Source organism: Perissodus microlepis, chromosome 5 (genome assembly GCF_051167445.1).
Source record: "Perissodus microlepis isolate ML-2025 ecotype Zambia chromosome 5, ASM5116744v1, whole genome shotgun sequence".
NCBI lineage: Eukaryota > Metazoa > Chordata > Actinopteri > Cichliformes > Cichlidae > Perissodus > Perissodus microlepis.
In genome coordinates this window covers 28,784,037-28,799,247 of record NC_140465.1, presented here as the reverse complement: position 1 = coordinate 28,799,247, position 15,211 = coordinate 28,784,037, and the positions used below count along the sequence as shown (strand labels likewise).

General features: G+C 37.7%; 1 protein-coding gene across 3 annotated transcripts in view; it reads right to left on the bottom strand.

The window, feature by feature from the left end:
• Positions 1-15,211, bottom strand: part of lactbl1b (lactamase, beta-like 1b) — a 26,299-nt gene extending 11,088 nt beyond the window's left edge. The window contains exons 1-6 of one of the 3 annotated variants that reach the window (XM_084929186.1): positions 14,962-15,211; positions 11,175-11,253; positions 9,445-9,520; positions 6,088-6,268; positions 4,888-4,994; positions 2,226-2,383 (exon numbers count right to left, since the gene is read on the bottom strand). In XM_084929186.1, coding sequence (XP_084785312.1) covers positions 2,226-2,383; positions 4,888-4,994; positions 6,088-6,268; positions 9,445-9,504 — 506 coding nt within the window. In that variant the 5' untranslated portion in view covers positions 9,505-9,520; positions 11,175-11,253; positions 14,962-15,211. Of the gene's footprint in view, positions 1-2,225; positions 2,384-4,887; positions 4,995-6,087; positions 6,269-6,487; positions 9,521-11,174; positions 11,254-14,961 lie in introns of all 3 variants that reach the window. The other 2 variants (XM_084929188.1, XM_084929187.1) reach the window with 2 other exon arrangements.

The window sequence follows — 15,211 nt, the reverse complement described above, 5'->3', positions numbered from 1 at the left end:
AGTCTAATTTTAGACACACTGGCATTCTGGATAATGGTCAATTACTTTAGTTAAACCTGACAAATTGTGACCACCTTTGGATGAAATCCCAAGAGGATAAATTGTGATAGCTTTGAAAGTAGATCTTCGCATCATCCTTAGCTGTTAATGCCAATTTTGAAGGTTCTCCCTTTGTGGGTTCTCTCAGGGTACTCCAGCATCATAGTCCAAAGATTATTGCTTATCAAATTAATTGGTTACTCTGTGTGTTAGCGCTGTGATAAACTGACAGCCTGTCCAGGATTCACCCTGTGTTTCCACCTATGACAGTTGGGGATACGCCCCATCTTCCCCTCATAATCCTGAATTGCATAAGTGGTTAAGAAAATGGGTGGATGGAAGTTAGCTAATCATCTCATCTGATTAGCTGCTTTCCCACTAAGTACAGCTGAATTAAGTATTCTAAAAGTGCCCCAGTGGTGTACGCATAATAGTCAAAATGAGATTAAAAGTTCAGTGTTGTAAAACTTTAACTTCTCAGCCTCAGCAATGGCATAGATATTAAACAGGTCTGATGAAAAATGTTCAAGTAAAATAAATAAATAAATAAATAAGTACGATTAATGCCCCACAACACAAAGTAATGGTCTAGAAACAGAAATGAATGAATTGCATGTGTATTGCATGATCCCTTGAGTATTTCACAAACTGCTTGTGTTTGCATGGATAACAAGAGGAGATGTTTCCACTGAAATAGAAAATTATTTGATTAAAAACACAAAAGAAATAAAGAAAATCATGAAAATCTGATCTGCTGCATTTTTTGACTTTGAACATTGTTAGAAGTTATAAATTTTGATCTCATTTCACTTAACCTCTTGAGCTAGTGTGGACTGTCATGACACTGATACTATCCAGATGTGTGCTGGCTGAATTGTTTCGTAACATGATCTAGCCCTCCACCTGTTACCCAGGTAGCAGCAGTGGGTGCAAAGGCTTACACGATGGTTATGTGATCAAGGGTCAGCACCATAGAAGGCATCCACAACAGGTAAACTAAATCAGACATTTACAGGCAGCAGCCAGTTCGAATAAATAGGCATTCAGCAATCAGCAAATGGAGCTAACAGGCTGCAAGAAACCAATCGAGCAAACTCCTAAAAGGGTTAACGAGCACAAAAGAACGATGTGGTTGTGTGTGTGTGTGTGTGTGTGTTGGGGGGGGGGGGGGGGGGGGGGGGGGGGGGGGGAGGATCTTGGAGCCACTGACAACTGGGAACTAGTGTTTTGAAGAGTGATCTAGTCAGGTTAAGAGAACAGGAGGGAAAGCCCGAGGACATCTGGCAAACAGCTGCAAGGCAGGTCTGCGGAAACATGAGCAGCGGGCCTGTTGCCAGCAGAGCTGCAGACTGTGACATTAATAGTGGAAGCAGTAGCACTTAACACTTTTAGTAACAAAAGATGGCATCAGCTGTTTGGCAATAGATCAGACAGAGGTCATGCCTTCTGAATTATAAATGTGAGACTTTCAATGAGCTTGAAGGAAGTTCACATTTGAAAACACATACATTTGTTATCTCTGATTCCAAGACTCTTGGGCTCATTGTATGTAAGTATGACTAGTTTAGAGCTAAATAAACAAACTATAATGATATTAAATGATTTACATTATTCTTTGCAGGAGCAGATATGCAAAATCTATGGAAAATGTATTTAAAGATGCTTTCACACTTGACCTTCAGACACTTTTTGATGATTCATGTGGGACTGGAAATACTGCTTATATATTGTGTGCAGCAGGCAAACACATGATGCACACACTGGACTGCTATATCGGTTGCCGTATTCACACATTTGACATGGACTTTGTATAGGGGAGCTGGTTAGGGTAAAGAGTGGCTAATGCCTGATCTGACATTTGCACCTCTGTCGGGTAAGTCCCAGAAAAGGTCGGGGCTGCAGTGCCTGTGTGAAAACAGCTTAATTTAGTTTTGGTTTTAAGAGTATTTCTATAAAGGACCTGCTCCAGCTGCTGCTCCAAGAATATATAATTGAACAGGTAATGTACACCTCATTATCATTATGTCATTATTTTTGTGGACCAGGGAAGACTATTCTATTCACAAGCTGTTATGAATATTTTCTTATAATTTTCAATATTTTATTCTTTAATCAAGCAGTTTAATGAAGTTTGGACTTTTATAGACAGGATCATAAGACCTATGAATGAGCTTTAAGGCACTCACCTGTAGATTGTGTACTCGTTTGTTGGTCCTGAGTGAGGGTCGCTGGCATTCCGCTTTCCAAAGTTGCCTGTCCACAAAACAGTGTCATTTAGGATTACGATGGCCGACAAGGCAGGAAGGCTGATAGGGTTGATGGTCTGCCGAAGCAAAACGTCCACCTGGGTGAGACACAGCAAGAAGTTAGTTCCAAAATATTTCCAGTTAATGAACTTCTTATTCTTTGCTTCATGTTAGAACTTTATTTTAAAGATATGAAGGTGGCATCTATCTATCTATCTATCTATCTATTAGGGGTGCAACAATACTCGTATTGATATTGAACCGTTTGATACAGTGCTTTCGGTTCGGTATGCATATGTATGAACAATACAACATTTTTAATTTATTTTATCAACTTTCCTTCTGACGATGCTGTCTGTGTTGAGCGCTCAGTGGATCTGCGCTCGACAGTGCAGCCTAGGCGGAGTAGTCGAACGCAGATTCACTGAGCGCAGGGCAAGCTAGCAAGATGCAACATGGCAAATTGAACTTCCCCCACCCTAATTCAGATGTTTGGAACTATTTTGGTTTTCATGTGACGTATGACCCTGAAGGTAAGCGTGTCATGGACAAAAGTAAAACAGTATGTCGGATGTGCCACGCAATGCTCAATTACATTGGTGGGAACTAGTGCGTTAGCGCAGTTAGCTCGTTAATGTGTTGACACCGTCCAGCCCCACGCACGGGATGATCCGTGGTAACTCGTTAACGGAGATTTGCCACGTTATGGCGTTAATGTCATTTTAACGAGATTAACGCTGACAGCACTAGTGGGAACACAACGAATATGACAGCACATTTACGCCGACATCATCCTAGTGCAAAGACAAGTGGAATCAGACAAAAACAACAAGCACGCATGCTACAAACTTTACCCGAGTCATTTAGACAGCCGTTAGCACATGATTCTCCTTATGGGGACCTGATATGTTTAATATGCTGCTGAGAATATAGCCCAGAAGAAGTGTATAGTATAGCTTTTATTTTGGAAAGAGCCATTTCTCTGTAATAAACTCTTTTCCAAAGATGAGTGATTTCTCGATCAGATAGATTTTTTTATTATTTTGTTGTTTCAGCAACATTAAATTTAAAAACTGTACTTTTGAGTTAAAATATATATTTAGAATTTTAATAAATGACAAATTAAAAAGGCACGAACATTTTTTTGTATTGAAACAATATCGAACCGTGACACCAAAGTATCGAAACTGTCACGACCGGGCGGCCAGACACAGGTAAGTGGACTCAAATGCAGACACCACACGGAGGCTTGGAGGTATAGTGCCAACGAACAATTTATTTGGCACTCAAAAAAAATGGCACACCATGAAGGAGGTAAAAGAAACAAAAATGCTATACGTGAACTAAGGGCGAGAGGGAAAACATAGACCTCTGAACATTGGCTACCTACTAACATAAAGTTTCTGATTATGGTACTAAGAATCTGTAGCTACAAACACACTGTGATTAGCAAGGGCTAGCAGATAAGCTGTTACCAGGAATGCTGAGAAAGTAAACAAGTCTTGGCTAGACCATCTCCAAAATAATTGTTAAACCAATAAACAAGAATCACACTGCGTGTGCAGCAGCAAAGCCAAAAGGAAATAGTGTCTTTATCGGGCTGGGCACGTTACTTGGGATTTTCCAGAGCAGGCATACAAGGTACAGGGTCACAGGGTTTCTCTGAGTCATTGTCTGGGTTGACGGCGAGGCTAGGAGGGGATTAGTGGTCCGAGTGAGGCTAAACCAGTTCGTGTACACTCACTGTGAAGTGTAGGGCAGGGAGGGAGGCAGGCAGGTGAATAGCCCGAGAATAGTAGCAGGCCAGCGACGGGGAGTTGAGTGGTTACAGGCAGCAAGATCCAATCCACTGTGAAGGTGGGTTAGCTGACGTTCCAGCAAGGAATGTTTGAGAACGCTGGTCTTAAGAGCCTCCCAGCAAATTACACACAGGTGCCACAAACGAGGGGTGTGGTGACTCTGCCCAGTGATGGATTTACTGGCACGCAGGAAAAGCCAGCACTCACCCGGACCATGACAGAACCGAACCGAACCGTGAATTTTGTGTATCGTTGCACCCCTACTATCTATCTATCTATCTATCTATCTATCTATCTATCTACATTAATTAGCAATTGGCAATGTTAGCACAAGAACATTTTCAGTGTAATCAGATCAAATGTTCACATGTCTTTTATCCATTTTCTGTTTGGCTTTGGTGGCTGCTGAGATTACAGTAAAAGAAGCTTTTCTCAAATGATAGAAAATACAAAGTAAAGTGTAAATGGCAATCATCTGCTCCGCCTTAGATTTACCAGACTTTATGCTCATTTCAGTTTATTTCTGTGGTTACTGCAGTTATGTGCATCCACTACATTGCATTCCCAAATTCTCTAGTGGGTACTACAGTGCAACCTCCTGGCTACAGTAACACAACCTTTTGCTCAGACAGACTCTCAGATTTTTCATCCACTATGTCTTTAATCTCCCTCTGTCAACTGAACCGACATTTGGTGTTAAGGATTACTGGCCAGCCTGTAAATTTACTCCAACTTAAATGGACATGCTGGAAAAGCGCCTGCAGATTTAAGTCTGTGGTCTGTGCATGACAAACCCGTCTCACCTTTTCCAATGCTTCTTTTAGACTGGGGATAGGATGCTCCAGAGGTAGAGGCTCTGGGAAACGGGGACACATCATCTCTGATTTGGCACTGCGACCCATTCCTTCATCTGGGTGGTATAGACAGTGCAAGGGGAAAAGAGAAATAAAGAGCAGAGGGAGAGGGTAGACTACTGGAATCACCACTTGATACTGTCAGTCAAGGCAAGTATAATGTAGTCTAAGTGAGCTGGAGGTTCAATAATTCTCTGCTTTTTTTTAAATGAACCTCACTGTTCTTATAGGATCCAATTTCACAAAACGTGCGATACATAACTCTTTCATCAAAAAGCATGTGACCGCGTCATGCATTAATGTAATATTTTAATGGATTTATTATTTCCCTTTTAATTCTAAAGAGCTGATTTCTTTCAAAAGACCTTTCCCATTAATATCCTCTTTATTCATGTAGAATCACATTACATATCTTGTGCTGGGTTTGCTTTAGTGCATTAAAGTTCTTAGCTTACCTTACCTGAAGCCGCTTTCTGAGATTTTGAACTTGCAATGATGCTACAAATGCTCCCACTAAGAAAGCTACTGGTACATCTCATAATTACAAGATAAAGATCATACAATTATGAGATTGTTTTATCTCATAATTAAGAGATCTGTATATCTTGAGTGTCTCATTTTTGCATTCACATCAGATAAGAAAGAGGCATTTAGTGGATGTACATAAGGAACTGACTGTAACTGGATAGCACATTGAGGACCTGCTTGTCAAATGATTAATTTGGCTGTAACCAAGTGCATATTAATCATTTGTCCAGAAAGAAAGCACAGTGAAGATTAAAAAAAAAGCTTCTCCAGCTGCTTTTTAGACAGTTTTAAGGAAAACTGTCTAAGGAAAGACTTGAGTGACACAAAAGTATAATACTTTTGTGCAATTTGTGTGAAAAATCATATCATGAAAGACAGTTTATTTTATTTCAAGTCTCAAGAGAGTGCCTGAAATCTCAAATAATCCACAGCTCACAGTCTGGAGGCTAATTGCAATATTTAGCCTGACCTAAATAACTATTTTAAGAAAAGCCTGTATAAAATCCCTAAATTGTGACTTTTTTTTATTTGCATCTGTGTTATAATTAATATAATGTTAATCAATATAAATGTGCTTTGTTTGAGGTTTTTATTCACCTGACACCAATCACGTGCTCTCACCTGGCTGGACTTTTGGCATTTGATATTGCCAGAAGAAGCATCCTGTCATCACCAGTGACAATATGAGGAAGAACACCAAACCCAGCTGGGTCCATTTCACCTTCATCCTGCTGGTTTTAGTTTGTCCTTCGAATTTAACAGCAGCAGCAGCAGCAGCAGGAGGAGCAACAGCAGGGGTTGGCTTATGCACAGACAGACAGGCACACATGAACACAGTAAGTTGGCACTGAATGTGTCAGTTTGTTATCTTACACAGTCAGATTTACACAGCTTCTCATGTTTTTGGAGTCTCACACATAGAGACAAGATATTCTCTTTAACACTGACTTCAGTTGTACAACAAGTGAGAAATCCTTTGGTTAATATGTAAGTGTTTCCTGTTGCAGTTCACAGTACTCACCACCTGATGCTTCACAGGTCAGAGCAGGATTACCAGTGACACAGAAATCTTCTTAACACACAATCAACATCCTAAACATCTACTCAGATTGATTCTGCTATGTAAGCAATCCCTACACCCCTAAGGCAGTAAATGGTGTCCAGCGGAGGTTTTCCTGAGCAGGAGAAAGGCACAGACATGGACTCCCATCTCTGACTTCTCACTCACTGCGCTGTAATTCTGGGCCATCGGTGTTCCGTCCGTCACAATTCAATTTCCTCTCCTGCAGCCACAGGCTGTCGACATCATAATCCCCAGATTTACTCAACCAAAGCAGCCAGGGAAATCTTAATCCCTAATCCCAGTGAAGCAATGCACTTCAGTCTAGATTCGTCTTGTGGAGCCCACCACCCAGTCACAAGAGCTTACAATGATGGCACCCAGTCAGCAAGAACAAGTAGAGATTGGGTGTTAGGGTATGACTTTTAGCCACAGCATAAGTTGAAAAGTACACTCACTTGGCACAGGAAATTTGGGTCAGCTAGGTTAAGGAATGAAAGAAAATTTGGGGCACTGAGGGGAAAATACAGTAGATGACCAAGGATATTACGCACTGGAATAATAGTAATAATAATAATAATAATAATAATAATAATAATAATAATAATAATAATAATAATAACATTTTAAAACACACAGTTTTAAAGTGCTTCACAGTTTGGATAAAAAACAACAACAACATTACACATTAAAAAGTAGTGTACATATTTAGACATGTGAACAGTCTTTCATGCATACACAGTCCTTTACACACATATTAGGAGAACAAAAGGCTACAGACAACGGGCAGCAGCCTTTAAAACAAACCACAGATTCATTTGATCTGACAAACTGAGGACGCCTTTTTCAAAGTTTAGGTGCTAGAAATTCAAAAGCCTCTTTTAAAATATGAGCATGAAACACTGAAGCAAAGACTACAAGGACACATCTGAACCAATTTAAGCGAGTCTGGAGAAAAGGAGTCTCTTTTCCAATAGTTTGATTTTTTTTTTTTTTTTTTTTTTTTGCGGCTTTTTGGGATTTAGGTCTTTTTCTTTTTTACAGTACTATTTGATAGTTTATGCACTTTTTAATTAGTTGAAGATTGGAAACTTTGGGTTTTAGGGCCATTGTGTGGTCAACTTAGACTCCTATCTTTTCAACGCCAGGCCCCCAGGCTCTTATAGTTTCAGTGATTTTTGTTTTGTTAATATAAGTTTATACAGTGAATCTTGAATGTGGCCTCCTCTTTATGTGGTCTTAAACAACAGCTGTTTCTAACTTCTGTATCTATTTAAAACGATGCTGAGATTCCCAAAAAACTCCACATGTCTATTTCATTCAAGATCCAGTATATTAAGGTACCCTTTAAACATGTTTTAAGCTCTATAAATAATTTAGCACTTTTGTGATTATCTATCTCCGCATTCTACCTAATTAAATAATTTAAAAAGTTAATATCAAAATATTATTTGTTTCAAATGTTTCCCTACTGATTACAATGTGTGTCCTATTTCACTGAACTGTCTAAGTTTTCCTTCTTATTGCACTGGACCATCATTGGATGCGAACAAGTTGTAATGTCACAAACTCCTGCTGGTACATGCCCTTGTTCAGGGTGAACTCGCATTTAATATGATGGTAAAGCTGAGCTTTAAGTGAAGAAAGCACATTTCTGCGTGCAGCAGGAAAACATTATAAACATTTTGAAATATTAATTTAATTCTGTGCATCCTGCTCCAGGAAGCGTAACACTATCCAGATCCATTAGACAGGGCATGAAAGGAACAGCAAAGAAAAAGCACAATTTACCCTAATGTGAAACTCACTGAACTCATTGAAGAAGTGTAGAAAAGGAAATGCTTTTAATTCAGATGTCTCACTTTTGAATTCTCACAAAGCACAAAGACGTCTGAGTTGGAAAAGTAACAGAGGCCTTTGATTCAAAGTAAAGTCTCTGGCAGAGTTAAAAAAGGAGGCACTGTCTGACTAGAAAACGCTTCAGCAAGGTCCAACAACAACAACAGCAGAGAGCCATTTATTCACAAAGCCATTACACAAGTGCATCTATTTTTAGTATAAATAATTAAATGAATACTAACTCTGAGGCCTCATCAAATTTAGTAAACCTTCAGTTACTTAGAATCCAGTTTGTAAATGGTCCGTTTTTCATACTAATAGTTGTTTCTAAACAGTAAATTATGGTGATAAGAAATTCAAGCTCTGTGAAATTAGCAGTTACTTTTTTGTTAAATTTGTTCTCTTCTTCTTTTTGATTTCATCATATCTGGCTTCACTGTTTGCATTTAAAAAAAAATGACCTAAAGTGATGATGGTGCCAAAATATTTTTTTTTCTTTATTTATGGCCGTTAATTAAAACATCTCCCACGGCATTTGGAGAGATTTGCTGTGTATAGGAAAAAGTGCAAGAAAAACTGTAAAATGTTCTTAATTTACTTAAAAAGTTACAGTACAAAGATCACACGGGAAATTTGATCTAGCTACGTCGGTTATTGTGAGAAGTTTACATAAAGATTTAAAGGCTTTTTTTTTGTTTTTTTGAAGAGAAAATAACTGTTTTTCTATCCATCACTCAGAGCATCTCTTTAGCCCTGTTATTAATGGCTAAAATGGATTTTCCAAAGCACAGTAATGTATTTTGATGATTATAGGTATGATGGAGGGATGTGAAAAAAATTGAAGTGTGAAAGGAAGCTGTGTCTGATCTGGTTGCATAACCTGTCATAGCCAGAGAGTACAGCAGCTGGCCCATTTTACCAGGAATCACATATTTTTCTAACCACCAGAGCATTAACACTCACAGTAGGGTAATGGGTTTTTACTGAACACACAGATATTATATGTGTGTTTGCCAGTTAGGTTCTGGATGTGTTTGTGTGTGAAGGTTGTGTGTTGTGTTCAAGGTGGCTGCTTTTACCTGTGCTTGAACCCCATCCACAGAGGTTTCTATGAGAACTTTACTCCCTGACTTGCCCATGGTTTTACTGCACCAGCTGTTATATGAAGAAAAGCAAACAGAAAAAATCAATTAGTGCTTCTGCACAGAGCCTGCGTCCTTTGCTGTATTACTGTAAAGTTAAATATTTTTGTAGTTTTCAGTATAGATGAGGAAGGGGAAGTGATGCAACATTAAGGGTATCAATAGCCTTTGTGCTATGGATGAGCCACAGATTTAAAAAAACAAAAACCCAACTTCACCAATAACAGCAGTAAAATGTAAGTGTGGAGCAAAGCTTGAGTGCAAGACAGTAAATTTATTACAATAGCTCAGAGCTGGAGAAGGAAACTAAGACCTGCAACATCATGAATAAACATTTGAGAATCAGATGACCTTTTGCTGCAAAAGCTCAAAAAGCCAATGAATTTACCAATGAACAAAGCATCAGTCAAAGGGAATACAAATTTATGAAATAGACAATAGTCAAAAAAGGAAGTGTTAATCATTGATGACCTGGAATGACCTACTTTGTTCCAAGTGTTACTTGAAAAGTGTTATATCCATGATATATATATAGTGTATATCTCACAAATGTCAACACTAAAAGGTGAGGTGATCTGTCATCACAGAGAGGGGTGAGACAAGATCAGACTCTCATTGAATGAAGTCATATATTGCACCTGGTTGTGTTATATATAAAATAAAGTGACTTGAGAGCGGTCCTGTAATAACCTGTCCAGAGTGTGTCTGGTTTAAGAGAACTGGGATTGGCTGGATTCAGAATTGAGACAGAAGTTTAAAGTCTACTTGTCGGCCACAGTGACCATGTGCTGTGTTTGCAGTTATGAGAAAAAATAACAGGCAAACTCCGAGTTCTGACATCAGCAAGGCATAAGGTTACAAGGATTGACACCCTGGGATTGGTGAGCGTGTGTCCATAATAACACTGACTGAATGCACACTCACCAATACAATCCAGCCCAATTTGTGAATTTATTCCATCAAAATATTGAATTTAAATGTTGTTTACATTTTCCCCAGACAATGCAGATAGTTACTTGGATCAAGAAAACAGCAGCAAAAGGTGCAGCTTTGAATCCACCTTTGATTGTACAAATCGCTGCTGGCTTACAAGTAAATGTCAGTGCAGGGTACTGCATTCAATCGAATCATGGAGTAAAGTTCAAACTGCTCTTCCCCTCTCTCAAGTGGGGAGCATGTTATCTAAAGGTTCAGTGTATGTTGCTGCTGAGAGAAAGGAGAGAGGCTGATTACTCTGAAGTGCTTTGAGTAACTTACCACTTCCAATTTCAGTAAGCGTATACTATGTCTTTATTGTACAACTTTTATAAGGGCCTAAATCATTGACTACAACACAAAACATTTACAAAAGCAAAACTTTTTTTCTTTCTTTTTAAACAGAATCTGTTGATTAATTTTTTTAATTGTATGTGTGTGTGTATATATATATATATATATATATATATATATATATATATATATATATATATATATATATATATAAAATTATTATCAAATACTACAAGAAGCATGTTTTATAGAATCAATGTTTCATGTTTTGTAGAGTTTGGCCCCAAAAATGACATGTTAAAATATTAATTTATGATTGATTTCCACAAAGTTATTCCAATTTTAATGTGATGTCATAGCTACATATATACACATACATGTATTGAGATAGTGCTTACTGGAGATTCCTGTGTTTTTCTTTATGTTATACGCTTGCCATTCGACTAAATGTCTTCAGGTCAGTCAAGGATTTTCTGCCTTTGTTCAAAAGCAAGAAGAAGAAACAAAAAAGAAAAAAAGCACATCAGTACCAGAAAACACGAGAGCTGATCATAACAAGGCAGGATACACAATAACATTGTTTCTTGTTGAGCCCTGAGTTTAGTGCTAAAATAAAATTCTAGCATCTGCTGATTAATAAACTATGGTGACACGTGAGGGGGAGGACTTCTGCATCTCAGTCATCAACTTGGATTACTGAACATTTATTGCATGGATGTTGTTTTCTGGCAAAAATGATTTACTGATATTGAATGTGACTGCAAGGTCACTCGGTCAGTCTAGAGAATTACACTGGATTATGCATGTTTACCTTTAATCCTGTTGCAAAGAAGCACACAAAAAAAGATTGTAGTTTGCCCTTCGTCTGTTGGTCTCCAAACCAGTTAAAACTAAATCAGATATTCAGTGCAGGGCTAAAACATGAGCTGGGAGTTGGGTACTTACTCGGTGTACCAGGGGTAATAAGCTGAAATTACTCACTGCTTACAGAGCAGCTGTATGTGTTGATGAGGCTGCATCGTTTCAGCAGTGTCATTAGTCTGATATCAGAATTGATGGTTCGGTTGTTGAAAAAAAAAAAATGCTTCTGCTGATGCAATAAAAAAAAAATACAGACATAGCTTGTTTCAGAATTGCAAAGCTGTTTCGAAGTGCTGCTGTGCTTTGGTAATGCTAACATGCCAATATGGTATATATTTACACAGTCTGTACCATTACCATTGCTGTGTATGGACTGTTATCTTCTCCACAATGACTTTGTAGGGTTTGCTACATGGACTTATCAGGAAATAAAGGCAGACAGGTGCTGATGAATTACAGACACTGCTTTAATGTAATATAATTATTGCAACATAATAACTGTATGTGCAATTATCTCTGCTGCATGCAAACGTTGGAATATCTGCATCGCATGGACATTGCAGCAGTGCTATTTATGAATACGCTATGATAATGTGTTATAATTCACATATTGCTGCACTGAAAAAAAACAATAACTGGATTTAATTTCAATTTTCTCTAATCCACATAGGGCCGAAAGTATACGTACAAGGTCAGAAGCATATATTACCTCCCGCTTGTATTTGGTTAAATGTCTCTTAGCAAGTTGCACCTTGGCCAGGTGCTTTTGGTTGCCATTGACAAGCTTCTGGCATAATTCTGACTGCATATTTCATCAGTCTTCTTTGCAGTGGAATTCATTTAAATTACTCATTGCACAAAGTGATTAGAATAATGAAGAAGGAAGACTACCTCCAAATTCTTCAACTTCACCTCAGCTCAATAACTAGACAGTTGAAACCTGGACAGTCTACATTTAATTAAACATATCTAAGACAAAAAGTGTGATGTACAGTTTCTGAAAATACTCTAGAGGTCACATTCATGCTAATATGGTAGAACATATATAATCTTAAAAGTTTCTTTACTTAAAAGTTTCTGTGTGCTGCACCAGAAACCCCCTTGGGATTGCTTTAGCAGATTACAGTTACCTGTAGTTTGAATGGGAGACATCAACTAGTCTTTAAATATAGTATTTCTTCACTATGTTATGAAAAGTGTTGGTCAAGTTACTTGAAAATAGTAATTAGTTACTACTTACTGATTACCTCTCATAGAAATTAATCCTGTTGCTTTATTGATTAATTAGTTTCAAAAGTAATTAGTTACTATTGCTTAGTTACTTAGGTAAGATTCAATTTTTTCTGCATAGTCCATCATATAAATGTGAATCAAATTAAAAAGTCTATTTTTAAAACTTGTTTTATTAGCTTTAAACTTTTAACTTTATGCACATTGCATAAAGCAAACAAAATCACGGTTTAGTAATGCAGTAACGCAGCGTGCTTACGAGAAAGTAACAGTAATCTAATTACTTTTTTGCAATGTTAATCCTTTACTCATTACTAATCGGATTACTGTAACACAGTGGTTCCCAAACTTTTTTTGCTAGACCCCCCTTTGTTTGACAAGAAAAATGTTTGACCCCCCCCTCCCCCAACCACCACATTGCGGTTTATTTCACCCTGTCCCCCTAGGGGGCGGGCCCCACACTTTGGGAACCTCTGCTGTAACACGTTACTTTTAACATATTACTGCCCATCTCTGTTTATAAATGTTATGAAACCCTTATCGTTTTGGGCTCTTTTGGGGTGTTTTTTTGACAAATGTTGCTGAGGATAGATAATTCATTTGCTGCAGGCCCAATTTACCCATGATAACAAAAAGTAGCTTTAGGTGACTACAGTGCATTTAAAGTCATGAGAACATACTATCAAATGTAATCTGACATTTTTTATTCATTAATTTATCTTCAAATATGACTGGCCCACCAAGAGTGTGACCTTAAAAAATAATTAGCCTATCGCTTATGTGTCGCTGAATGTGGTATTTTACAAGTAATTAATACAGTTATTCCCTTATTTAATGGAACCTTTTGCCAGCAATGTTTCGATGATTAATACATCATATTGATTTTTCTAGGACACATTGCATCTTGAGAATCATTTTCTTTAATGCTGTAATAATGTCATCGTTAATTGCCTAACTTACTTTGCCTTCAACATCTGTTCTGTTTTCCTTCTGTGCTGTATGCTGCTGCAGTGACCCAATTTCTGTCAAGGATCATTAAAATTTCATTTCATCAGTCAATCTAAAATCGTCATGTCCATTGGCATGCTCACATTCCCCCCCCCCTCATTTTTATTCAAGGCAACATGTCATGCTGTGAATGTGGTCTGCGTGTGCAGTTATTTTACGCTCTTTGCAAGCTGCAGGCAGTGAGGGTATGATCCTGAATTAAAAGTGCTTTTGCAAAGTATAAAAGAAAATTCAAATGTCAAATAACAGAACTTGACCACATTTTCAGATAATTTGAGTATCGAATGCAGAGGTTTATTAAACTTTATAAAGTTAAGAGTGCCATCTACATTACACTGACACTGCAACACTTCAAATATAATAAACCACTTCTGAACACTTCAAACTATCTGCATTTAAGTGTGCAGTTGCAAATTTCAGATGATATATGCATTTATTATCTTCAGCTAATTCTAAAAGATGATAGCATGAATGTCATATTGAAATCAAATGCATCCATGATGGGAGCAAAACAACGCTTGAGTCAACTTATAAAGTATAAACTTCAAGCCAAGTTGACTAATTAAAACACAACCCCATATAGCCTCTTTTCATTAAAAAAAAAAAAAACTAAGCAAAAAACAAATAGGAATACAATTTTACATTATCTTTGAAACAGTTAGCACTGGTTCACCTACTGAGTAATGCAGTGATAATAACAGTAACCTTTCTATCCAGTCTATTAAATAAACTATTAATTCAATGTTATTTTAACTACACACACACACATATATATACATATATACTGTCTTTGAACTTCTAACCAGGCAAAATAGGTTTCTAAATGTCTCCACCTTGTCCAGTATACTTATAACTGCATTGTCATACCTGCTTTTATCAGTATATGTATTAATGAACTGCAGTTGTATTTACTGTCGCCTCAATAATATTTGTTGAAAACATAAAGAACATTTGTCAATTTGAATGTATCACAAATACAAAGCATGTAGAATTGTGGAAAACATATTACATAAGCGGTAGTGAATCAGGCACCTCTTTTTCTAGGCCATGGAACATCCTACATTGATTAATTCCTTGTGCACTTACCTCAGGTTCCAAAACTATTAACTGCTTTTCCTCTTCTTCATCAAAATGGTAAGAGAAAAAATATTCCGCTTTTGTACTGCCTGGGTTAGAGAGCTCGAAAGGGGAGCCTGACAGATGTTCGTATCATGGTTATGGCTAAATCTCCTTGTATCAAACCCAGTATTCTGGATTAACCATCACAGCCAATGGCCACATCTGCCATAGCTCAAAAATAGGTGCCCTCTCAGTGTGTGCGGCATGTGCTTTATGT